The sequence below is a fragment of the Mercenaria mercenaria genome, chromosome 11, assembly GCF_021730395.1.
Source record: "Mercenaria mercenaria strain notata chromosome 11, MADL_Memer_1, whole genome shotgun sequence".
In the NCBI taxonomy this organism is placed as follows: domain Eukaryota; kingdom Metazoa; phylum Mollusca; class Bivalvia; order Venerida; family Veneridae; genus Mercenaria; species Mercenaria mercenaria.
In genome coordinates, this window is record NC_069371.1 from 42,625,037 (window position 1) to 42,652,936 (window position 27,900).

The window sequence follows — 27,900 nt, forward strand, 5'->3', positions numbered from 1 at the left end:
TGAATTCAGGTACCAATTTATTGAGATCAGATTTTTACAATATATTCTTATAAATAACCCAATAGATTTTGTGCGGAAGGTTAAGTAAACCGTTGCGTAGCTTTTGGCATAATATTAAAAAAAAATATACATTCTTCTTGCAATTTTTCCAATATCTGACTCTTATTTTCACTCACTTTATCATTTTTCAGTGTCATATAATTATACATCCTATGCTAAACTTGGTGGAAATGAATACGTTGAAAATTTTTCACCTAAACTGTGAGCGAGTAGCTTTAAATACTAACTGTGTAACTCGTTATCGCCACTGTGGGGAAACGGACACCGGATATAGCTCAAAAAGTGATAAGAAAATGAACGTTTTATTTTGACTCACGATAAGTTTTTCATCATTTTTTTTTATTTTATGTTGATATATTTATCAAAATTGAAGAGTTTTGAATAGCTTAATCATATGCAATGTACGTCTATGATGGAAATGAGTCTCCTTTCTTGTATAATCGTAAACTTCTCGACGAAAGTTGCATGATCACTAACAAGTGTTCAGTAAGGCGGTAGGATTTCTTACAGAAAACAACGAATAGAAAATAAGAGTAAAAACTGAATCGAGCGATTTTATTGAAATTATATCGTCCCGTATTATGTTAGATATCAATACGATACGTTATGTTGTTGCGGAGTTATATATTTTTGCTTTTTGATGACCCGGAAGTGTACTGAGGATACACGGAGCAATTACCATAACTGCACAGGGGATAGTAACGATCCTTTTTGAATAATGAGACTGCGATAATGATTACGGCTTTTTAGCTCTACGGTTAGTCGTGGGGATATGATTTCACCATTTTCCATATCGAGAGATGAGAGTAAAAGTGTTTTATTTTAAACAAATCTATATGTACTTAAAACAGTTTCAGTCTGACCTCTCGGGATGCTCGTCTTTCTTTTCGTCCACTTGTCTAACTGTTCGGCCTTCCAGAGCAATACTTTTAATGGTTGGTCAAATTGAGTAAATATTGCATTAACAGATGGGATTCAGTTACTTCCCTTAGTTTCTAATGTGCAACTTCAATCCAAATAGATTTTGTCCACAAACATAAGTATCCTTTTTGTTGCGGGTATATCCCGCTACCAAAGTTACAAGTGTATTTCTGACAATCATATAGCATCTTTATTTTATTCCGAATCACATCTAAAGGATTTTCATGTGCTACACAAAATAGTCCCATTCATGAAAAACGCTGATGAATTATCAATGAACAAGCAGTTCCTATTCAACCTGTATCCACTCACATTGACCATTTAGATTATATAAGATCTATCAATGAAAAGGTATTCCAGCCCATGGTTACATCACATGCTAGGTCAGGCAGAGTTCATCTTAGATATGCGGCACATTAAAATGTGTGTGTGTTTCTCATTCATGTATATTCATAGACTGGCATTCAAACAGAAAATAAATCTACCAAAACCCACAACCAACAGACATTTCAAGGCTTTGATTTCAAATCAGTTAAAGATGGGTAAACAATATTGAGTTTACGAGTATAGATTAGTTAACCGTAGTGTGCACAAGCCTCAACGTTTGAGTCGCAAATATTTGAATATGGTATCAAGTTTAAATCTGATTTATCGAGGGACTCAAAACATTGCGTCAACATTAAATCGCCCCTATTGGATGTACGCACGTATTGAGTGTACTATATACTGACTAAAGGTTAGGGTTACGTTTAACAGTGAACATTCAATATATGGCCTTAGAATTGACATGGTGTTTGCCATATATGGTATAGCTTTGTAAATCACGTAGGCACGTTTTGCACATAGAGGTCATCAGCTAGGAATGAGATATTGTGATCTAATTTGGTACACTTGATGCCTTTTCTAAGACCGTGCTTTGCGTTTTGGTCTCTTGTTACTTAGAACAGAAAAATGGTATCTGCACGTTAACCACAGAGAGAAACTAAATATTGCGACCATTCTTTGTACATGAACAGTGTTACTATCAATCAGAAAACAGGGTTTTTGTCCCGTCATTTTATATGCTATCCTCAGTACACATTTGTGAACTTGGAAACTATCCTCAGTACATAATACGGCTATCCCCATTACAGTTTTGTAAACATTTCTAAGGGCATATCTTTAACAGTCAGTTTAAAAGTTACATTGCCAATTCTTACAATAAAAATAGTTCAGCTTATGCTCGTAAAATCTTACGATTCAGAATTTTCATTTATTCGAAATATTTCTTAAAAATAACAATATCTGTGGAAATTCTGTGAATTTTGAGGTGATCATCTCAGATTTTTAGTAAAAGTTTTCATGCTCTGCTAAATCTTGAGCATTATACAATACACCAAAGTCTAAATTTAGCATTCAGCTATGAGTTCAAACACTGGTTTCATTTGTGGATACGGTAGATAAGCGTTAATACAGCAAAATCTTACCTCTGGTAAAGAAAAACAACTGCACATTTGCCTGTTTACTTATCACTTTCTGAGCTATATCCGGTGTCCTTTTCCCCACAGTGAATACAATGACTGCCAAGCCGTTCAATAAGTGTTTTACTAAATGACATCAGAAATAAATCTTCATAACTGTAACTTTTAGTTCAGAAAAAAATAGTGTTGAACTTCAATTGGTCAATGGCGCAAACTATGAAATAGTGATCTTTGTAAGAAGTCATGTAACAAATTTAAACTGTAAAGAAATGAGCCGCACCATGAGAAAACCAACATAGTGCATTTGCGACCAGCATGGATCCAGACCAGCCTGCGCATCGCTGTTCTCTAACGGTTTCCCTGATTGCAATAGGCTTTGAAAGCGAAAAGCATGCATCCTGACCTGACTGCGCGGATGTGCAGGCTGGTCTGGATCCATGCTGGTCGCAGATGCACCAAGTTGGTTTTGTCATGGTGCGGCTCAAATGTATAAACCACGGGCGGTAATGCATGAAATGAATATGGCAAGTCACGGATGAACCCTGAATGAAAACAGTGTTATTTCGCTCATGAAATTATTATAAAACGTACATACTACAGTTCGATTACTAGGTCATACCTGTTTACACGTTTTCAAACCAAAACTTCTCTACTTACAAAATGACCTTTCTACTTTTTGATTATGTTTTGTTTAGCTTAAGCTTAAGTTTTTTCTTATACAAGACACACTAAAATATGGAACCATGAATTTAGATTACAAAACGCAATCTTTAATGTTTACAAACATGATGTTTACGAAAACGAACTGTACGCCGATGGAAAGTTAAACATAATAATCTCAAATAATATACAGATAATCTATTTGTATAAATATCCAATATCATTTACATGAGGGGACAACATGCTTGACAGTATAAACCCTTCTAAAATCATGCGCGGATCCAGAGAGAGAGAGGGGGGGGGGGGGGCGGTGGAACCGGTGGTCCGGACCGCCTCTGGAAAATCCTTAAAAAAGGAAAGAAGACAAGATGGAAAGAAAATGTTTAAAAAAAGACAACATTAGGATCGCATTCAAAGTATATGCGGCTGCTGCTACATACGATACCGACATAATTCATATTTATATTAATTATCTAAAAAAAATCCAAGAAAACTTGATATTATCATTTTCCTAAATGTAACAGGTTAGCCCATAAAACTTTGAAAATAAGGGGTATATTGTATATAGAATTGCAGTGAAAATGTGTTCTTAAATGCTCCTAGAAGGAAATGAAGCGCTAAATTTCAAAAGTTTCCAAGGCGGGGTCGGACCCCCTCTGAGAAATTTGGCTGGATCCGCGCATGTATAATATTACTCGATTTCTGCCTTTACTTTTGGTAGCGATAAAATACATCGAGAGGGTACATTAGTACTGTCAACATTAACTGACTATATCTTTTGAGATGATTACGGTTTTATGTCATGCGGATTAAAATGAAATGCAAATAAATCTGTACTTAACAGTACACTTAGGATCTAAAAGGGGTTTTTTTGTAACATAGAATCCCACGATTTCTCTAATGATTTATGAGCGGATATGCGGAAGAACAAAACACACAAAATATATATGTACGATTATCATTACTACCGTTTTGCGGTTAAAATGTATATAGTGTGTACATTAGACTAGCAACTAGACTGATAATAAAGATTTTGTCACACATTGTTTTGCAATTTTTCTTTTATTCTATGCTATAGTGAAAATTGCCAATCTATTTTCGATTTTTTTTTTCGCAGAGAACTAATTGTAATATTATCAAGTTATTATGATATGGGGCATAGGAATTAGACTGGCTATATTCACAATATTCGAAATAAAATTTAAAAAAAAACGATACATCATAGTCTATGTGCTAGTTTATGTGTACATATTCGACGCAGTTTTGTACTTAGCAATAGATGAATGCCGAATGCACTCTTAGTGGTGACTAACAAAATAAGGTAAAGTTTTGGTAGTCGTTACCGAGATGTACTGCCATTTCTCACCACGAGAGGGCAATATTGGCAGAGGCGAACACTATGGTGAGGAACGGCAACAGTGTGAATCAGAACGAACTTTGATGCGAAAAGTAGTAGTTTTGGAGAATGGAAATCATTTAATTAGTAAATAATAATGATAGAATGTTTATTTCGTATATATGATCTGGCGATCGAAGGCAGAATTCATTTCTATCGAGACTTTCAAATTATATGATTTCAAGAAATAAAAGTGAAAAAATGTGTCGGCGATGATTTTAATGATGATGATGATAACATAAGAAATGTTATTATTATCATTATTATTTTATTATAATTATTGTTATTACTGCTAGTATGACGACGACGATGATAATTCTATGATAATAATTAATAATAATAAAGAAGATGATGATTATATTGATGATAACAATAATTGTAACGATAACGATGAAGGCGACAATGTTGTTGATGATGATGATGATGATGATGATGTTGATGATAGTGATGTTTCTGGTGAATGAATGAGAGGATGACTAATGTTTACGATGACGGGTTTTAGTGAGAGTAAATGATGGTGAATGATGAAAAACTATGATGATGATAATGATGATGATGATACATGAAATGATGAAAATGATACTACAATGATGATGACTGCTTGCCGTATCGACTCTGTGTCTCAAAGAGAATGTTCACTGATAATAAGACTAGTTATATTGTATTACAATATAATAATGTTAAACTTTATCAAGTTATTTTATATAGTTTGAATGATCCAGTAAGTGCGATCGGAAGTAAAGATACTAAATAACGAAACTTGTTTAAAGATTTGCAAGTGCGGAAGTAGGAGTCACCATATAGGATGCTTAGCAAGAGAAACCGGAAATATATTATTGTTAAATGTCACTAAACATGTATTATAAATAGACATATCTTTGCAATGTACGTATCTTTGTTATATACTCGTGACATTTCTTATTTAAACTACGATCAGGCTATTGAAAGCGTGTTAAAGTAGGAACAAATGTTCTTTCCTAACTAACATATCGGAAATTAGAGAATAAATTGTTTGCTAGTACTATTTTGGAATATATACATGTAAAATGGAAAATGGTTCTCATCTAAACTGAAAAAATATACAGATTTCAATTCAGGTACATGTAAAATGGCTCACCCGCGTGAAAATAAATACGTTTTGTATACATATGCTCTTTTGGTGTTCATTTCATCGCAACTGAGACTGACTCTGTCATATAATATTGAGGTGGAGAAAGTTGGAATATCTCGGGGAGAGAAGAACTCACAGTACGGATATACTGTTGCAATAATACCAAAACCAGGATGGAATGACTTGTCAACTTTCTATAAAAAAGAGTAAGTGATAAACTGTACAATGAAATTACATTAAATGTAATCCAACACTACCATACTTTTCTTAAGCACTTGTTCTGATATTGCCTAGATTATAAACATTGTACTATCAATCTCACACGATAACTCAAACGATAACATGTTTGATAATTATGAATTTTCTTCATTTTAAAGCATTTCAAATCAGAAAATAGTTTTAATAATAAGCTAACATTACCGTATGCACTTAACTTCTATCATATTTAAGTTTAACGCTTAGTCGCTTAAATTATCGTGCGGGAGTAGTAACATTCTGTTAATGCCACTTAGGATTAATTTGTTTATAATACGTTACTTAATTTATATGATTCACTTCACTGTCTACTTTACATAGATATATACTTACTAGGATAAATGTTTACATTATTATGTAAGAAGACCATATGTTAGACTGGCTATAGCCAAATAAAATATCCACTTTAAATAAAGTTATCATAAGTATTATAAGTATAATTTATTTTAATTGTAGAGTCGAAATGTGCGATTAATCAGTGCAACAAATTTTGCCCTGAAATTCACATGCAAAATAATTATTTCTAAAACAAATAGTTTGTACTCTATGCTTCTGTGAAGCATGTTTAATTAGTAATTTGACGGAGATGTTGATATCAATTTAATGATGACATGAATTTATCTTACAAAGACCTATATAGTACTCAAAGTGTTTAGTCTACAAAATCACGAGTTAGAATTTACTCTCTGATTCATTGACTTTCCAAAGTTTCTAACTATTTTAATTAGTCGCAAATTGTGTACTATTCTATAATTGGTATATCTTTTTACATTTTGCTCTCCAACAACACACATCACGGCAAAAGCATAATATAAATGGAAAATATTATCCTCCACTGTGATTTATTAGACAATATGTGAATCTTATCAAATATGTAACCCAAACCAATTGATTTAACAGATGTGAATCATATAAATAGAAAATATATGAATAAAATACTTCTGTTTTGTGAATCGAATGTATGAATGAAACAATTGTGTTCTCTTATTCAAATATGCATATCAAACAGTTTACATCAATTATTATTATTATACCAGATTTATATAGCGCCCTTTTCATGATCAATTTCACGTTCAAAGGCGCTTTACATAGATCAAATGCAGCCACACAGGACGCATAATTCGTCCTCTACTAGTACAGACACAGAGCGATCTGACCAGAGGGACAGAGTGAGACAAAGCCCCCACGACAGAGAGATCAGAAATCAGATACAATCTTGTCCGGCTAACTTAGCCTAGCTCGTTGCGAATAGACAGCCTGGTTCTTTAACGAGCCCAGTGTATAGCACTGATACACGCAAGGAGTGCCTGGGTTCCTGACCAGTACACCTCTAGTTGGGTGGGAAACACTGAAAAGCGTTTCTGAAAATTCCCGAGTAGCTGCCGGGGATCGAACCCCCGACCTCAGGATTGGAAGGCTATCCGTCCACCATAAATAAATCAAATCATTTAAAACTGTCAATTAAATATGAAAATCAAACAATTTGAATAAAATATATAATGCGAATCAAATAATTATGTGAATCAAACAAATTTATTTTTTGAATCAAATATGTGATCTACAGAATATTCATATGGTATGTAGATTGGCAACAAATTTACGGTTAGTATTTTATGAACAGAATAGAACAGAAACTTTATTTCGACTTAAGTATTTTCAGCTCATTGTCAAAAATGATGATCACAATATACATTTTACAGTTTCAAAGACTATATGAGCCGCGCCATGTGAAAACCAACATAGTGCGTTTGCTACCAGCATGGAACCAGACCAGCTTCGCATCCGCGCAGTCTGGTCAGGATCCGGGCTGTTCGCGTTCAAAGCCTATTGCAGTTAGAGAAACCGTTAGCGAACAGCATGTTTCCTGATTAGACTGCGCGGATGCGCAGGCTGGTCTAGATCCATGCTGGTCGCAAACGCACTTTGTTGGTTTTCTCATGGCGCAGGTCATTAATGGAAATTCAAAATAAGAAGTCTTGAATCACTGAAACCTGGCCTGATTATAATGCTCATGCGCCATACAGATGACTCAGCTAGTATCTATTTCTGTCTTTGTTTTAACATATTAATGATTAAGGAAGAAGGAAATTGTCTTCTTATTCTTCTCATTGAAGAAGGAAGGGGAGATAGTGTACATAATTTAATACTGGCAATGACAATGCAAACCTGAAGAATTGGGTTCAAAGAATTACTTAAGAATATTGTGATCGTACATAGAACAATAAATATCATTCTATACCTTTTTATTGGGTTTAATGTCACATATTATATTGCTACTTTTCCCGCTTTTGGTGCTTAAAAATACCCTTGATATCCCTCTGCTCATTACTTCAGGCATTTCTGGGTAGCTCGGTAGTACCAATGGCCTTCCCTGAGCATGTGGATGGTTTCCTCACATGAAAAATTCTACATCCAAAGCGTGGTTTCTAATACGCATCCATGAGGGGCAAGTGATTCAAACATTTACCACTCGTCCGCGGAAGCTTCTAATATATATTTATCATTTCAAGTGGTATTTGTTGGTAAACTCAATGAGTCATTGTAAACAGAGAGTAGGCGTTTTAGAACACTTTAATATATTAGAGTGAAATATACTGTAACAGTACATCTTGCAGTAAGGTACAATCAAAGAGAAGGACAAAAATGGCGTCTTAAAACTAACTATCTCTTAATAAAACATAATTTGTTGTTTAACGAGAGAAGACGGAACTGAAATTCGGTCCCTTAATGCAAGTGGTCTCTTAACAGGCGTAGTCTCTGTAGTATGTTAGAATTTAGAATGTCACAGTGAAAAATATATGAGCCGTGCCATGAGAAATCCAACATGATGGTGGATTTGCCACCAACATGGATCCAGACCATCCGCGCAGTCTGGTCAGGATCCATGCTGTTCGCTAACGGTTTCTCTAATTGCAATAGGCTTTGAAAGCGAACAGCATGGATCCTGACCAGACTGCGCGGATGCGCAGGCTGGTCTGGATCCATACCGGTCGCAAACCAACTATGTTGGTTTTCTCATGGCACGGCTCATATTAATATGATGTATCAGTTATGTTTGTGACGGGTACGAACAGTAAGGATCAACAAAAATGGGTAGCATTTGGCTAAAACTCGCTCAAAAAATATTAAGATAAAAATTTAGGGAAAATAAATGCGGTTGTTTCACATGTAAGATCAATATGTCCCATACACATCATATCTTACTTTTTCTCTCGCGATACGCTGCACTAAGTATAAATTCGGTGGAAGATATTTTGAGCTATCACTGATATAAACAAATATCTCCTATATTATGTGAAAAAATGAGTTACCATAGCAACAATTATTTGATATGTTACATCACCAAAATATGTGATTTCCGCTTATTTTAAAAGAAGACGCTAGTTATTTAATTGTACGAGAGAAGGATATTCTACAAATACTGAATAAGATATTTTTCCTAATCCTTATAAATATGTCCGACGTGCTCATCATTAAAGTTTGAACTACGTACTGTTTACCCACAAAATAAGCAAAACCCTCTTCGTGAAATACGGCTTTAAAACTAATATGTCAAGGTCCAAACAGGTCATAAAAAGAAACTTTCTTCGAATTTCAAAGGCCTTTCAATTTTAGTTTAAACAGGTATAAAGCAAAAATAGCCAGAATACATAAGCATGCTTAATTACACGTTTAGAAAAATATTACTCTTAACGTTGCATATGAACTTAAGCAGTTAGAGTCATAAAGGGACACAATAAAAACAAAGGATTCAATATCACTTTCAAATTTGTATATCAAACTTTCAAAGCAGTGACAAATACAAAAAAAAATGCCAACCATAAGAGTCTTTACAGTGATTTCCAATACGACTGATGTAGTAAATGGACAGTGAATCTATGTGAACCCTATATACAAAATGACTTGACTGCGAAGAGCGATAGAAATGAAATAATATGTGTTTAAAACTTTTAAACTGTTTCCTAACATGTATCTGTATATCCATTTTTGTGTCATACATATGTATACAGAGGAACCTCTGACTACCGGACCCTCCAATAATCGGAAACCTCCGAGAAAAGGACGAATTTTCGATCCCAATTTTCTCCTTCTATTCTTATCACTATTAGACAGTATTTTTGAAATATTTGACTTATTTCAATACAAATCTAATTCCACACGACAAGAACAAATAGATATTTGTTTGAATGCAAACCTGTGCCTGGGAATATTTCATTTATGGTTAAAGTGGTTATAAATCAGCAGTGATACATATAGATCTAGTTTCACATATAAAAATATGTTATTGTATATGTTAGTCATATATCAACTTATTATATACTCATTTTAAAACCAATTTACAGTGGAATCTGAAACATCAATATTTTTCCATACTTACGTTCAAATTTCATATTGGTGCGTGACGTCATTTGTGAGGTCAGTTTCATGCAATTCGTCTCGTTTTAAAGTTCTTTTACGACAATAATTTTAATTTTGCTCAGGCTAAAGATAAAATTTATATAATTTATATACTGATTATAGGTGTAGTACGTGTATGTAATAAAGTATTAGATTTGCATCGAAAAATATACATTCTTTCTTCTCGGAATGATATTGAGCTCCTAAGTTGCACGATATTTCCGCTGCAAAACTTTATATTTCTAGATACAAATCTAATAACCTATAAAAACTTGCATAGAATTTAAACGTATATGAGCAACATGAGGCCGATATTAGTTTTCGTGTGAGCTGGTGTGCCTGATATCGATATCAGGCATCCTTTCGGCCATATCAGGCACACTTCCGGCTGCGCAAAATATCCATATTTTATACTTTCACCGACACAATGTCAAGTGTATACAAACTAATATTTATTCTACAATAGAATCCATAATGAATTGACATAATTTTGGTAGCGCCCTCTTCTAGTGTGGTTGAATAAGGCTGTCACAAAAGGAAAGGAAATGACGTCATCGTCATTAGAAAAAGTTGACGTTCCGCCGCATTACCTGAACATTAAATGACGCTGTGCAACATTATGTCTTTTTGATCCCATTTCTACGTTTACAGTAGAGTGAAACATTTGCAAAAAACAGGATATAAAACAGGGCTAGTGTGCCTTAAGGCTATATTGGCATACTAGACCGGTATTTATTAGCTATCAGGCGAAAGCCCGCGTGCGTATACCTTTTCTTGAATGCCAATATCGCCTTATGGCACCCTAGCTCTGTATATTTACCTCTAATTATTACATGGAATCATTTCAGACTTCTAGTTGGTGCCCCAAATATAACGTACAACAACATTAAAAGTCATGGACAGGTGTTTAGATGTACCATCCCTACAGATAAGAACATAACCTGCGAAAAACTTCATCTGACTGATGATAGTAATCTGTGTGGTGAGTATAGGTTTAGTTAACAGATGTTTATAAAATGTTTCTGTATCAAATTGATGAAGTAAAACTCAGTTTGGCAGGTTAAAATGTACATCTGATACAAGTGCCAATTTCTCATGAATTCATACAGAGACAATTTTTTTTGTGCATCTGTAATAGGTATTAGACATGCACAGTTTAAAGAAGAACTTTAAATAGAACACTAAACTATAAGAAAAATATATTATACATCACATGTTTTATGATATAACGGCATTTTGGGTATAATATATACTGTTGCTTTTTTTGGACAGGAGATATACCTATAAGTATCTTCAACCTGTTGAAACACCTAATCTTCCACATTTGAGATTCAATTTGAATCACCCATTGATGATACCTAATGAGTAGAAACAGGCCTTTGTTTTTCATGTTTTAAAATGTCTAGATTCAGTTTCTCTCTAAATGTACATCAGCAGTAACAATTATATGTACTTGTAACACACTCATTCTCTTTCTCCAGCTAAAGTGTCAAAGAACACCGACAGTGAATGCACCACTGACAGCAGACTCGGTGCAACAATGGAAGTCAACAGAAAATTTCCAGATATCAAATGGGACACAACAATACCCAAAATGCCTATGGTCACAGTACGAGTTCTTTTTATTCTGGTTACGCTGTCAAATCCATTTCCTCTCTTTTTCCGTGTCACACTATATCAAGTTTTATCGTATTCCCTGATATATCCACAATTTTTTACCAAGTTGCAAAATTTCTGCACATGTTGACCAAAGTACATCCTGTGCAAACAAATTACTTTGGATTTACTTTTTATACAAAACAGCTTTATCAAACTAGCTCCACAAACGAAAATTTTGAAACCCAGAGTCCAGACACTTTACTGCATGAGAGCAAATCGTAGCCAAGTTTACATCAGTTCCTGTCAGGGAAATATACGGAACAAATAACAACAAGGGCGGTGGAAAACCAATATTTAAAAAGATGAGTTGGCGTCGCCCTAGAACTATATATTACATACTTTGTTGCAAGATTACAAAATACCATATTTTGAAATTTTATAAATGCGTGTTAAAAATCGCTACATCCTATCAAATATTTGAAAAGTTGTTGTAGTGGCTGATATTTTAAAACGCATGCGCGGGAAAGCCCCATATGTACTTAGCATCCGATGAAAAAAAAAACACACACACACAAAACAACAGATTTTTGTTTTACTTTCAAATTGTATGAAAACTACATTGTTCCGGGGAAAAGTGGGTAATGTCGTCAACTTCGAGTCACCCATGCCCGCTATATGTCCGAAATCTCGCTTGTGTTACAGAACTTATTTTATGTTAGGAAGCCATCCAACTGGCTTATTGAAGGTCGATGGTCCTACACAGTGCCCACCAGTGGTTGATATGATGCCCATAGAGGCATCCGAAGTCTTCTTCCTACACGAAAAGCTCGAAGTTCTCCATATGACCTATAAATATGCCGCTATGGTGTTAAATCTAACAAGATTGTCTGTTTCAGATATGTGCTCCGGGCTGGAGAAATGTTTTTCCCGAGACTATGGCTGGCAAATATCAGAATTATATGACTGGAATGTGTCTAAAGGTGCGAGATGATTTACGAACATTATCTTGTGCCGATCGAAGGTGGGTGTGCTAATAATAAAATGTAAGAAGTACCAGCGTCACCTCATGGCGCAGTCACACGTAAAGGGATAATGTGGTAGTTTATATTATAATGTTAAATGAAAAATACTTTAGGAAAGAGTATACCTCTTTGTAAGACTCTATTGCATGTTTGTGGCATAAATACTCTAGTGTTATCATTCATAAATTTGCTGAAAACATAGACAGAGTTAATTGATTGGTTTCGTAAGTTGATTCATAATAATTAATATATAGATACAATTTGCTGTTCGGTTTATATATTGACTTATAACCATATTGTCATAAATTGACGGTGAGTTTAAACAGAAGATACAAACGTTTATATTTCGTCGTTATCAATCGAATATTCAATTTGCCTTGCGATACCAATGGTCAGTATTGTCTAATTATCTATTCCAATTTAATAAATACAATTATATAACATTATCTAATTACAGTTACTGTTGGCCATTCTGGCCAACCAAAGACACAACAAATGAATTTGGGAGACCAGTTTTTACATACGCTGAAGGTGGAATGTCTGCAGCATTCACAAGGGTATTATCATGTTTTATCTTGCATCTCCTACACCAATTTTTCCTTCTATTCTAATACCTGTATGCTTCAGTCAACTTAAAAAAGAGTGAAAAATTTGGTCGATCTATGAAAAGAAAGACAGAGCTTAGGCATGTCGTAACATTAGTCGATTCCGTCCCTTTTAGAGCTTTTATCGGTACAGATGATAGATACATTTCAGACACAATTTGTTTTATTGAAATGGGGTAAGATTAGCAATCATTAAGCTCTAATTGATATCTAATCATAATAAGAAGTTTCAATAACATAACGCAAAACTGTTCTCACAGTGGCAACAATTAATGATTGTGTAAACAGAAAGTGTTTTTATTGTTGTTTGTTTTGTACAGTTATTTTGAGCGACATTTGAACAACCATGATAAGTAGTAATTTCTAACTGTAATAACCACACGCTATGAAATACCAACCTACCAAAACTTCATTCCATGCAAATTTTGGATGGATCTCTTCAAGGTGAACTGCGTTTGTCTGATGAATAATGCATCAGCCGCGCAATTGAGCGGTTGAAGTTTCAAGCCCTGTCATAGGCGTGTCTGTTGGATAATCGCCCGCTACTTATAGAATGATTACTGATTGCCTACCTGCCAGATAACTTGCGTTTAAAACAGTAATCGGGAAGAAATACTGTTCAATGTATGTAGGCGTCTCATAAGCCAATATGACTGGCCCTAACAGTAAGTGTGACACGGTAATAAAACACACACACTACTTTTACTTTATGGCTCAAATTATGACAAACGTAAAATATTTGCTTCATTATATATTGATGTTAGTTCTGAATATATAACTCTGCTTGATATTGTAGAAGTAAAGAAGAAAGAAATCAAGCAAACAATGGTATAAATAATGAATAAAGGAAATTAGTTGACCAACATGTTTAATATGAAAATCTGTACGTTTTGGATTATAAATATTCTAGAAATTTAGTTTTGTTACTGCGGAGTCACAAAGATGATTCTTACACTACCAATGTTATTGTTTGATTTCAGGATGGACGAAGCGAAGTTATTGCTGCCCCGGGTGCTGATGACTGGCGAGGTAATATAACCTTCTAAAATGGCCACTGTCATATTTCTTCCGACGCTTAAAGTCATTGTGTTGTTAGCCGTCAGTGTGACAAATGGACGTTTCCGTTTATAAATGGACGTTTTGTCTATAGCGCCGTTACAATACGTTAATTCTACTTTAAGTAGGAACAGAATAGTTATTTAGATTATTAATAGATTATTTTTGTTTTATTACTTATTATACGAAACATAAAAAACTTTTATGTCGAGTAGAGATGAAACGGTGCAACAGCTTAACTTGTGTTTGTTGATTTACGGAAAATACCATAATGCACGTAAAATGTACATAGATAACGCAAGTATATCCTAAGTTATTTCAAACGTTATTTAATATACAAGAAATGTTTGAATAAAAAGATGTGAATTGTTTCCTTCTGTGTTCGGAAAATATTATTTGAGTTTCTGTCAAAATTGTCACAAAATAGGGAAATTTATTTTTGATACAGAAAAGAGCTTGCAGAACTTAAAAGCTAAATTTAAACTGTTTTCTTGTTAACGTAAGATAAGATTAAGTAGGCCTGAGTGTATCGCGATAATATCGAGGTACCCAGCCCTACAGTTATGGTAAAGAATTTGTAATTGCAACGGTAAATGTCAGTATTTAATGTTATGAATGTAAGGTATTAAATTACAAATTTTTTCATCACAGGTGCGTTCAAAATTATTCAGAAGAACGTGCTGTATCGGATGAATAGGGAAACAACGACTAATACACTTTATTTTGGTAAGCACCTTAACCTTTAGCCTGCTAATTTTTTAAAATCGACATGTCCATCTTCCGATTTGGGCAATACAATTTATTATTCGAAAGGGTGTTCACTGAATATTTACTGACTGAATAGCGAACAGTACAGACCAGGATAAGCCTGCACGGGCTGGTCTGCACTTGTCGCAAAGGCAGAATCACTTGCTGCCAACGGGCTAAAAGTTGAAGACTGTTATTAAGATAATGTGATGTATGTATATAGTTTTCAATTAAGATTCATGCTATCGAAAAACGAGTGGGTCTAAATATTCAAGATTTACGGTTCTGTTATTAGACACAAAGTATAAAAAGTATATACCTATGAGTTCGTGTTGGAACGAAGAATAAAACACCCCTATTATCACTGCACGAAGAAAGTACTTTAGTATATAGTCGACCAGATAGTCAAACTACGACCACCACGGCTCATTTATAAGACGTACGATGACAAATGTGTGACCAAATTGGCAGTGTTCATTTCAAAATCAAAAGCTGCTTCACAATAATGCAAAGTCCACTTAAAATGCGTTTAAGTACTGCCAACTTATGTTAGTTTCTGCCACCATTCAGATTATCACACTGGTTTTTAAAATATTGACAACTTACGTTTCAACGCACTGTTTTCATTCATCCTTTGGTTATTATACGTTAGTATATTATAAAACTAAACTATTATGCGGAAAATTGCATTCCACCAAATACAAGAAAGGATAGTTCTTCATACAGTTTACTTTAAGGGATAGCTCTTTATCCCGATAATCATTTCCGATATATTTATGGTATAGTCCAGTAGCACTATTCCAAAAGTATTGTCTTAGATAATTATTATTTTGCAAATAAGAGCTGTTATCTAGTCAAGAGCCAAAAGTATAGTTAACTTAATAAACACATTATCGTTTTCAAACATCAAACAAAAAATTCCCTCCAAGAACCAACCCAGTTACTCGCAGATTTGCTAACTACTGTACAAAGTGCATATGCAACTTTTTCAACAAATAAAACATGGAGTACTTTCTATATATATCATCAAACATCAAAATGTCGTCAAAATGTAATTATGTCAGTAACGACTTTTATAATATGGGGTTAAAGCATGCCTGACGTGTAAGCCTGATAACAGATGAACATCAAAGGCATTAATGATGATGTTTTAAACATATAAACAGTTGATAAGGTAAAAAGGAGAAATATATTCCGGTATTGCCCAAAATCATCGACAAGAAAAGGCAAAATTGATTGCTCCCAGTAAGTATTTACTTACTTTATGTACTGCCAATTTCAGAATAGTGCGCCGATTCAATGTTTGCACCATACACATGGAGTGACTGACTGATATCGATTTTCTTATCGTGAGTGGCTAATTTTGTAACAGTCATTTACATAAACTCCGCCCAAGACGCGAGACAAGTTATGTTATATGGGGTTTTCCCGTTAATTGCCTAAACAACACATAAACTGAAAAGTCAGTCTTGCAAAAAGTAAATGTATTTACGGTTTTTAAAAACTGATGATATTGCAGTTTTTAGCCGTGTCTCAGAATCAGTTTCAAGTCAAACATTTTTTTACAATCTGTACTGTATCCAGAACGGTACAGAATAAACATCAACCACTCGGCCAGATTACATTATGTGTGCAAACTTTTCCATTCGATAGCTGTTGATTAAGGTCGCATTATCTCAATTTATTTCACGTGTATTTGTTTTAATTGAAAAAAAAATCACTCACTTCAAAATGCAAATTTAGTCTGTGGGTGCATATAAGTTTAAGATCAAAAGATGTAAAATTACACATATCCTAAACAACATGTGTATTTTTATCGCTAGGTCAGGGACTTTTCATGTTGAAAATAAAAAAAGAAATTGATTTAAACATAAATGCGCTGTTTATATACGTTACTCAAGTTATAAAGGTAATAAAGTTTTATGTGTTTGAGAATCTAGTAAGCATGTGATTGAATCAACTGGAATCATTTCTTCTCGTACATCAAAGCTGGAAAGTCGCCATAATTATGACCTATAAATGTGTCGATGCAACGTTAAACCCAAACAAAAATAAGTGCTGGACTCGGGATTCATGACTAATACCGTGTTCACACTAGCAGAACGGTTTTATTTTTATTAGGCACTAATTGGCTATAATTGGTATTTGACATTCAAAACCCATCAAAATATAATCTAGTTTGCGTCCACACTAGGCAAAGAAATGTGGTTTAAATGTATACATGCAATGTTGGAAGTTAACAAATATCTTGCAATAAGCAAAAAAGGTTACAAAGAATTGAGACTAACAGAAACAAGAAGGGGTCATCAATATCTAAACTTCTGTGTTCATCTAAGAATTTCTGTTCATTCCATCTATTGTCCATTTTGAGCATCAGCATGACTCCATATCGCAATTTAATGTTTTTGTTTCAACAAGAGTCCAATTACTTTTGCCAGCCACAGCATCAATTGTTTGATACAAAAGAGAAACACATGGTATTCTTCCTCCAAAAGGTAAGATCTGTAGATTTGGGATTGTAAAACCAGTTATAACTCACATTTGCGTTCACATTTGTAAAATAATGTAGCATTACTTTTTAATGTAGTATTAAAACCACCTCCCGAGGTAGTTTTAATGCTACATTACAGAAACCACTTGACCTTTACAAAATTCACGTTTAACACCACATATAGTGTGGACGCAAACGAGTTTAAAAAATAAACCCAAGTTAATGTAGGATTAAAAACGTAGTCTGAACACGGTATAAGTAAGTTTCCTTGCCAAGAAAGTTGCTCATGACAGAAACATCATTTTTTCTTGGATTTAACGCCCGTTTTCAACAGTTCTTCCTGTATGTCGGGTGGGCAGTTTACCTAACCATCGCTCCTGGGAAGAACCAGTACAAGGCTCCAATCCTCCGCAAGAATCTGCCAACCGTTCTAACATAAAGAGATATGGCCGGTAGCAAGGCTCGAACCCCCACATGTTACTATGAAATAATGTTTATCTTTTCATATGGAATCTTTTCTTATCGATGTTAATTCTTTGGTTTGGTATTCTACAGTTTGAGAGAAAATATCGGTAAAAATGGAAGACTGGAAGTAGTAATCAGACTCGTATGGATGTATAGTTATAATGGCCGCATCACTTTGTATTTTTTACCGACAATTGTTAAGTAAATTCATACCCAGGAAAGGAAATGCGTGTATGTTTTATGAAAATTGGCTGCGTGTTTATCTGCACCATTTAGCAATTTTTGAACGGAGTGCTAAGACTGAACGCGGTTTACCCGGTCGCACTCAGCATGCGTTGTGGTTCGATACACGTGTAGAAGAAATGACATACTGAACTAGACTTAGTGCCATTGTATTATAGTAACCTGAAAGCATATTCAGTAAAGTAATATCAGTTAAAATAAAATTTGCATCGAGTGGCGCCTGCGCAATAAACTTTTTATTACAAAATCGTGTGTTTCCATTCTCTCTGTAACCAAAGCCAAATGTACTATTATTTGCAACAAGCTGCAACAGAACTATGTGCCTTTTAAAACAGAAGGGCACTACACATACTAGATATTGTCCAACTAATTTAAAGTGATCCTAGGAAATACTGAGATAATATTTTCATATAGGCAATATCCCCACTGGTGTCAAACACTCAAAGACCAAAATAATTTTACAATTTCCGATGAAATTTTTCATCGCTGCCGACGTTTTACATGCTCTAACTTTAAATGCCGATTATTTCACGAACTGGCCATAAATTCAAATACAACTTACATGCATCGAAAGGGGATTCAATTCCTCATTGATTTATGTAAAAAATATCAAAGAATATCCAACATTATGCATTTTCTGGTGATTTAAACCTATGTATGTACTGTACACGATTAATGTTTACCGTGCTGACACGCTAATATGCACGAACGATAAAACCAATAACTTTACATGACTGTGTTCTGTGATTTATCCTCCATTTATATTTTGGTCCTTCAAAGTTTGACGCATAGATTGCCCGTCACAAATAATATTAAAACAATCTGAACGTCGGAATTATTTTGACTAACACTAGATATTACCAAACCACGTCCACAAGTCTAGGGAAAAAACTTCCAGTTAAATTTCGACAAGATACTACATGTAGTTTTTAATAAATAAATGGATGAATATTACCGAGTTTGTTTTCTCATAATTGAAAGCAAACTTATAGTTCAATGTGTAAAAACAACATCGAGTATGCGATATTTTCCATGACCGACATCCGTGGACATTTTACGAAGACTGGATACATGTACATCAATTTAAAATAAATACATGAAACCTACGAGACAAAATCTGCAGTAGCAGTTGTTTTATTTCGTCGGGAGTTGCTATATAAATACATGTATTGTATACACATCAATGTTTAAATCTATAATCTACATAGATTTAAGTGTATATGCTGCACATGAATGCATTTATTATGCAGAATCAGAGCTATCTTGAAATATTTTGCTTTTGTAACTAACACGTAACGATCAATAGAAAAATACTTTAGGGCGGAATAAAGTACAAGCGTGATCAAATTAACCTCTCACCGATAACTAGAGTGACACGTCATTTACTACCAGCGTTTGATGTAAACGCCCATCATTCGGCGAGCTTTTCTGAAATTGGCAGTAAGTTTTGGTCATAAAGAACGGTGATGACTTAGATTTCATACTTCAGTCTTTATATTATAATGCTCAATACACGTACTGATAATAGGAAAGTCTAAAGTGTGAAGTGTGAAGTTTGAAGTATGAAGTTTGAAGATTGAAGTCAGAAGTGTGAAGTTTAGAGTTTGAAGTGTGAAGTCTGAAGTTTGAAATGTGAAGTGCGAAGTGTGATGTCTAAAGTGCAAAATGTGAAATTTGAAGACTGAAGTTTGGAGTGTGGTCTTTTTCTGGCGTTTTTTTCTATTTTATAAACAACCTGGAATTACCGAGATTGGATATAATGAAGTATAATGATTATGGTTGAGTTACTTTTGACTCCGGAGGAATACTTGGAATGAATATAGTGGGTTTTAATATACTGTAAGAGAAGTAGATATTAAAAAAGGTTTTCCTTTATACGTCCGTTTAAAAGTACGGTCCCTCTGATGGAGTCAATTATGAATCCAGTGACATAATTTGAATACTTCAAACACTAGAGGACCGCTAAGTAATGTTACACAACGTATTTCTAATTCCTAGGCCTTTCTGTTTACACATGAAGATTTTAAACATATTTTCCCTTCGTTTACCATGGCAACAACATTTCTGCTTTGAACGAAATTGTTTTAACAATTTTCATGTGCGTTACCGATATATCATTCCCGTAAGATTGATTAAAAAGATTCCAATAGTTTTTCTCTAAAATATTTTGAACAGACGGACGTCAGACGGTGAATTTCCTCTTATTTTTCGAATATCAACAAATGATGATATAATCTAAACTGGAGAAGTGGTTTATTTTCCTAGAACATTTAAAATGTACACAATCAATAATACTTAAAACTCAATTAAGAAAAGGCGTACACATTTATGCCAATACACAATGAAAAGATGACGTCAAGTCACGTGATGTTTAATATATAACAGTATGGCAGTATGAAGTGTGAAGTTTGACGAATGAATTGTAAAGTCTAAAATGTGAAGTGTGAAGCGTGAAGTCTGAAGTTTGATATGTGAAAATCTGAAGTATGAAGTGTGAAGTATCAAGTATGAAGTCTGAAGTTTGATGTGTGAAGTATATTTTGTATGAAGTCTGAAGTTTGAAGTATGAAGTCTGAAGTTTGAAGTATGAAGTATGAAGTCACCATCGGTCTTTTGCGTAAAGTAGCTGTCACTTTTATCAAAACTTGACCTCCAGTAAAAGTATTTCTGTCTTTTGGGATTATTTGCAGGAAAAAAAAAATATTTCCTTTAAATATATACTTCAAAGATAGCTTAAACACACGGGCGTTTCATTCATCAAAAAGTATAACTTTTGTTGACCTTATCGAAATAAGGTTGTAAAAAACAAGCACTAAAATGTCGATATTTTGGCGATAGAATTTGCTTTTATGCCGTTCATTTCAACATTGCATTAATTTTTATTGACTAGTAACTGGCAACCTGAAACGGAGGACTAGTTGCCTTTGACCTTAGTTTATACGCCTTCGAGAAAATAAAACTTACGACAACCTCTTGATTAAAAACTCTTTGGGCCCTATCTCTCAATTAATTGGGCTGGCATCTGCGACGGTTATTGGTTCTTAATGCGTGACCAGTATGCATTATCTATGTTGCAATGTAAGATTTAGAAAGAATTACATTATCTAAACAGTTAGTAGTTAGCACACAGATAGGTCACTTGGTTATGTACTTTTACTTACATTTGTCATTCATTTATTCATTTGTCCCTTAAATACATCTCCTTCTTTATGAAATATCGCCCTGGTTTTTTCAACAGTATTTAAGTGATATAACGGCGCTACTTATCCTAACAAGTGTTCCCGGACTCTGTACTAGTATAAATCTGCTTTTCGCAAGTAAATGTCAACTTCCCCACATGATCCAGACATGGAGGACGAATGATTTCAGACAAAATGCTTTTTATCAAATCATCATAGAAAACATACGCCTTGACCGCGGATTGAACTCACGACCCTGCGGTCCGTAATTATGCGCTCGACCCTACTGAAATAAGAAGGCGGGCCTATTATGTTTAATAGAGAATTCCCTACAGTTGCAAGTAACTGAAACATTTGCTTGACATAGAATACATAAATAGCGAATATTGAACTTTTTCTTTCAGGATATGCTATAGTGACTGGAAAATTTGGAAGTGCCCAAGAACTGATTGTGTCTGGGTCTCCAAACTGGAACGAACCGGATTATACCGGACATTTTGGAAAGGTATATTTCTTTACGTCTATAGGCTAGAAACATTTTTCTTTCTTTTTTTTTTTGAAAATTCAGAACTCTTATCTTACGTGCAGGTTGTAAGATTAAACCCGAAACTAAGAACAACTGATTTCCAGCCGAGCCCATGGCAGGGGTCATATTTACCTCCCCTGCATCCAGTCTAGGCCGATACTGCCTGAAACAGTACCAATTTAACTAAATCACCCAGCACTGAGCACTTGTCGGGATATCAGCCGCGGCCAGGAATCGAACTCGGACCGCCGGTGTTGAAGTCTAACCTGCTAACAACTGCACCACTGACTCCTTTTATACTTGTGACAGCAAATTTTGTTGGCTTTTGTGTTAGTTAATTTATACAGGACATCAACTCAACCTTACGTTATATGCCAGCACTTCCGTTGACGTACTTTTCCAGCCACCTGTCAGTTGTGTTCTATCCAAATATCGCGACATAATTTCTTATGCTATTCAAAAGTTCTTAGCTATTTCAATTGAATCCATGATAATAATTAATTTTGCAGCTTGATTCACCTTTGTCTTTTGCATATTCCTCAGTTGTCTAGGTTTCTTTTGTGTTGTTTTCAATTTGACCTTCAGCGTGTATTTGTATGGTAAAAACGCAAGGTGCCGGTTATTCAACGAGCTGACGAATTTGACCTGAAAAGTATTAAATATGCATAATAAACTATTGACATTTGCCACGGATCGTGTAATTTTTAAACAAAATATTTAAATGCAGTTTTTGTTTTCAAAAACAAAATGGCGTCGTGTTGATTTCACGGAAATCACCAATATCCAATATTATAGTGGACGCAACTTGACCCCGATGGTTGACCTTTGTATTATAATACATAATGAGGCACAACCTATTATTGAAAAGGAATGTAGGTAAAACACGAGCTGCACGAGAAAAGGAAATATGAATTAATGTAAATATAAATTAGTGTATTTGAAAGTTTTAACTGATCAAATGTAAGTATATATACTTTGATACTGCAATGTATACAAACTAATTCCTAATAAATATACACGGCTACCCAAAGCACCATTGATTTCTATAATGAAATAATCGATATGAATAATCAGCCTAAGGTCAACCATCGCGGTCAAGTTGCGACTACTATACTGTGCATGTGCATAAGTGTCTATGGTTATTTATTGGATGCATCATACATAAATGTAAAACGGTAGACTAAATGCATCCGACTTTTGTCATTAAGTAACGGTGTTATTTGAATATGAAAGCATGTAATAAACAGGAAATTCGTTTATTTTCACAAATTAGCATAAATGAAGGAAATTCTGTTTATTTTCGGTTCGGTTACTGTCAAAACAAATGATCATGCTATTCCTTTTCATAATATATTTCAAGATATCGTTTATTTCAATTCTCATTACACGTCGTGGTTTATGCTAAAATGGCTATTCCATCGGGAAAAGAAATGTATAAATTTTTAAGTGTTAAGAAACAACATCTAAGAATTTTTGTGTTTGTTTTTATTCAATATCTTGGATTGACACAACCAAGATATCAACGAAAATAGGTTACTCATGAAATGTAACGATTTCACAGTAGTTAGGATAGTAACTATGTATATTTTTCATCCATTCTGACAAGACGATGATAAATAAGTTTCTATATTTTACCTTTTAAGGTGGATGCGTTCAATGGAAAAACCAAAGCAGTCCAAATAGAATTCGGCTTACCCAAGGAGGCTGTATGTATAACGAATATTCCTCTATTTTGTAGGGATATTGGTCCTGTGTCCTGGCCATAACATTAACATGTCTTTGTATTTTCTATCGTTTCTGCCGATTTTTCTCATTTTTAAAGCAGTCGTGACAGTCAGTGACGTAAAAGCGAAATGGATGTGTCCACTGTAACCGAGATCTAGTGGAAACAGCTCTACAAAGTACATTCGTACATTCTTGGAGTAACAGTAAACTTTGTTGTGAGCGGTTAAAACTTGTGGTCAATTCTACTTGACTGGAATGTTGTGGAGATTTTCCTTTGAGTTTTTTTTATAATTATATTTATTGATTATATTGTTATCATATTTCATTCATCTTAGTCTTCACATTTTCAACATGTCATAAAACTGTGACTTTCATTTTGAATATTTAATTCAGGCCCGGATCCAGGGCCAGGCCCCGTGTTCACAAACCATTTTAAGTCTTAGCTGAGTTTGATTATGAAACTTAATATATCATTTCTATCTAATTAGCATGTTCAAAACTGAATTTCAAGTTAATAAGTATTTTCAAGTGGCTATTTAGTATTTATGGTCAGTTTCAGTTGGAATTTAACCTTGAAGATGTCCTAAAATTGATATTAAAATTTCAAACTCAAACTCAGCTGAGATGGAAAAATGTTTTGTGAACACGGGGCTAGATCTAGGAGGTACGTTCCTTCCCCGTCAAATTGGCTGAGAAGTGTATTATACTAATCAAAGTTTCACCGAACTATTTTGGCAAAGAAGTTACATAATATTTTAACTAGACCCAACATTGTACTTACCTCAAAATTTAGACCAAAAATGCAGAAGAGGCCGTCATTTCTAACCTATATTTTAAAATTTTCCAAGGGGAGACCCCCCCCCCCCCTCCCGACACTTCCTCAGCGATGACACTTTCGTTCTAAACAGATGCCCACTTCCACACCCCCTCTCATCCCCCATCCCCCGCGCTATCGGATTTTTTCTAGTTCCGGGTCTGTAATTACATTGATGTACAAATGTAGATTCAAATAATCTACGAAATATGTGAATTTCATATATTACCAGCTGGCAAGCATTTAAGTAATTGCAGCAAGGGAGTTAGGTCTCGAATAACAAACATCAAAAAATGATATCACATAACTTACACCAAAGAAATTTCAGTTTTTAATCTAGTTATGGGTGATTACTTTGAAAAATGTAACTGGCATAATACAACATAACATTTCCGCAAGATATGGACGTGTATAAGATACTCTTATGAAAATTGAACTTCTGCTGTAATGTAGATAAATGATGGAACAGTTCAATCATTTTCAGTGCCCAAATCAGCACTCATCTGATCTAAGATCGTACATAGACAGCATAGACGCCCGTCAAACAGGTTCAAAGTTTGGAGCAGCGTTAGCCGCAGTGGATCTTACAGGTGACGAATACGACGAACTACTTGTCGGTGCACCACTGTACACTGGCGACAATCCAGAGGAAGGTCGCGTCTTTGTCTATAGTTCCTCAGAAGATGTAATATTATATCTTATCTATTCACAGTACTAGTATTTTCTTCAATGTATATCTTTGCAAGAACAACTACAGAGAGTCTTTTATTTGACTCCTGAAGATACAGATTCTTTCGTCGCTAAGAAGCAGGTTGTAAAAAGTTATTCTCAAATGCAACGATAACTAACTGATGCATTACGACATTGATACAAAAAGTGTGGCTACAATTGCGGGATGTATTTTTGTCCTGCATACACAAATACTTTCAATAGTTCGTTACTGACTTCTAAGATGTTCTTTAGACGATTTTGTTTTGAACGGGTAGTCAGATGATGTTAATACTTTGAGTACAAAGATGACATAATTTAGATCAATACCGTTTATTTAAATTTAATGATGCTTATTTAGTACTCATATGTATTGAAAAGACATATCTCTAGGAGGGTCTTGCAACAAGTTCTGTCACTTATAGGCTTCCGTAATTTTATCCGAGGTGGTTTTTTTAAAACGCTTCATTGCATTTCTATTGTGTGTCCAATAGCTAACTATATCTGTTTATTTCGTGCAAATTGTTTTTCACATGACCAAGCTATTTCAAATAGAAATATATGTAGTCATTTACACTGACCAACTTACTTGTCAAATGTTAAAGTGGGCGAAAAGATTGAATTTTGTAGCTATATTAAATACCGCGTTATGCTTGATCTAGATTCAAAGCAGATATAAGATCAGTTGTGTGGTTTATATGGACCTCAGGCCATTTCAGTTTGTATAGGTTTTAGGTGGGTTATTGTTTCTAAAGCTGGGAAATTATCTGTCGAAGATGATACTCTTTCTGGTAGGCTGTACAAGCTGTGGTCGAACAGGATTGTCGCTGAAAGATATAGCCAGTTGAACTGGTATATCAGAAGGCTGTGTGCAAAGACTTATGAACTAGCGTTTGGACCAAAGAAAGGTTTGCGCTAGGTCGGTACCTCATTCGCTCACTGAGGAGCAAAGGAAACAATGCCTTAAATATGATCGGGAACTTCTGAAACATACAAAGGCTGAGATGGTCGGGTAATTTCTAACTTGCAAACAGGTGACGAAACCGGGATGCACATGTTTGGGCCACAGAGAAGACCTGTTAATAAGCAATGGAAGCGAAAAGATCAAATATGTCTCTGTTTACTAAGACCAAGTTTGAAAAAAAAATGTTGTACGCAATTTTCCTCAATTTTAGTGGGCTAGTCGTTCAAGTGCCTTGTCCATCTGGTCATACAGTCACTGGGTGATTCTACAAGAACTCTGAACTGAAGAAGTGAAAGAGTTTTACAATAAGACACGCCAATGCAAAGCATGGTCAGGAGTCTTATCCACGACAATGCCTTTGCTCACAAGTGCGAAGTTGTTATGTCTTCATGGCTTCTGAAAAGGTGGAAATTGTAAACCATCCGCCTTATTCACTTAGTCCCTGTGCCTCTTGACAGTGCCAATTATCAGTGTCTCAAGCAGCTACCAAAAGAAGACTATGCATCTTCTCTTCGCGATTTGGTAAAAAGGTTACAAAAATATGTTTCTGTTAGGGGGAATACTTTGAAAGTTTGATAAAACGTAGCACTTAAGAAATTCGAACCCAATGACAGAACGTTTTGCAGGATCCTCGTATTCAGGTCTAATTCATTTTGCATTTATTCAATCTGAAACTAGATAATGATGTATTCAGACTTGTCAGCTTTATTGCATATACAAAGCTATAGACACATATTTTTATACCGGTACTTTTTAGTCCCTGATCTAAAGCTGCAGGATAATCTATTCATATATTCATATTGTTTTATTGTTTTTTTTTGTTGTTTTTTTTGGAACTGATAATTATTTTGTATGAGTAAGTTTCGAGGTGTGAAAACGAAAGATGTAAGTTCATATAAATTCATGATATACTTACACTTTCCTTGGTATGCTCCCTGTTACATGCACTACCACAACATATCATGTTATTAGGTAAGTCTTTCCGTTTTCCATTTTAGGGAATTTGCGGCCCAATAGGGATACTTTCTGGAGGGGCGAATGTTGCTTCTTTGAAGGACAAGGTATCATTTGCTCGCTTCGGTTCAGCTATATCGTCGGCCGGAGACCTTGACCACGACTCTTTTAATGGTAAACTCTCATTTGTGGTAATGTTGTTTAAGATTTGTCAATAGATAAATTATGTACAGATAAAGGGTCTTTTTTCAGCCGACTAAATGTACTATTTGTGTTGTTTTGTGATTATACATTATTAAACAGCAATGGAACAATATCTAATGTACAAATGTTAAATACTTCAGATAAATGACTTTTGCATCATACCTATACTGGTAGTAAACGTTAGTGTTATTTTGAGACGGTTTTTACTTATAGCGCAATAACACAGGTAAGGCTTTATGGCTTCATAGCGTCAAGCGGGACTAAATATTTTGGTAACACAGCTGATGTGGATATTGCAAAGTATGTATGGTATTGAATCAAAACTTTCGTTCTTCCG

At 34.6% G+C, this 27,900-nt stretch overlaps 1 protein-coding gene across 4 annotated transcripts in view; it reads left to right on the forward strand.

The window, feature by feature from the left end:
- The first annotated feature begins 5,368 nt into the window (after positions 1-5,368).
- The window catches only part of LOC123532752 (integrin alpha-4-like), a 51,410-nt gene continuing 28,878 nt past the window's right edge, over positions 5,369-27,900 (forward strand). Inside the window, exons 1-11 of one of the 4 annotated variants that reach the window (XM_045314317.2) lie at positions 5,369-5,814; positions 11,110-11,243; positions 11,743-11,870; positions 12,757-12,881; positions 13,340-13,439; positions 14,468-14,516; positions 15,195-15,269; positions 22,073-22,173; positions 23,838-23,900; positions 25,218-25,418; positions 27,404-27,533. In XM_045314317.2, coding sequence (XP_045170252.2) covers positions 5,606-5,814; positions 11,110-11,243; positions 11,743-11,870; positions 12,757-12,881; positions 13,340-13,439; positions 14,468-14,516; positions 15,195-15,269; positions 22,073-22,173; positions 23,838-23,900; positions 25,218-25,418; positions 27,404-27,533 — 1,315 coding nt within the window. In that variant the 5' untranslated portion in view covers positions 5,369-5,605. Of the gene's footprint in view, positions 5,815-11,109; positions 11,244-11,742; positions 11,871-12,756; positions 12,882-13,339; positions 13,440-14,467; positions 14,517-15,194; positions 15,270-22,072; positions 22,174-23,837; positions 23,901-25,217; positions 25,419-27,403; positions 27,534-27,900 lie in introns of those variants that run through there. The other 3 variants (XM_053517254.1, XM_053517255.1, XM_053517256.1) reach the window with 3 other exon arrangements.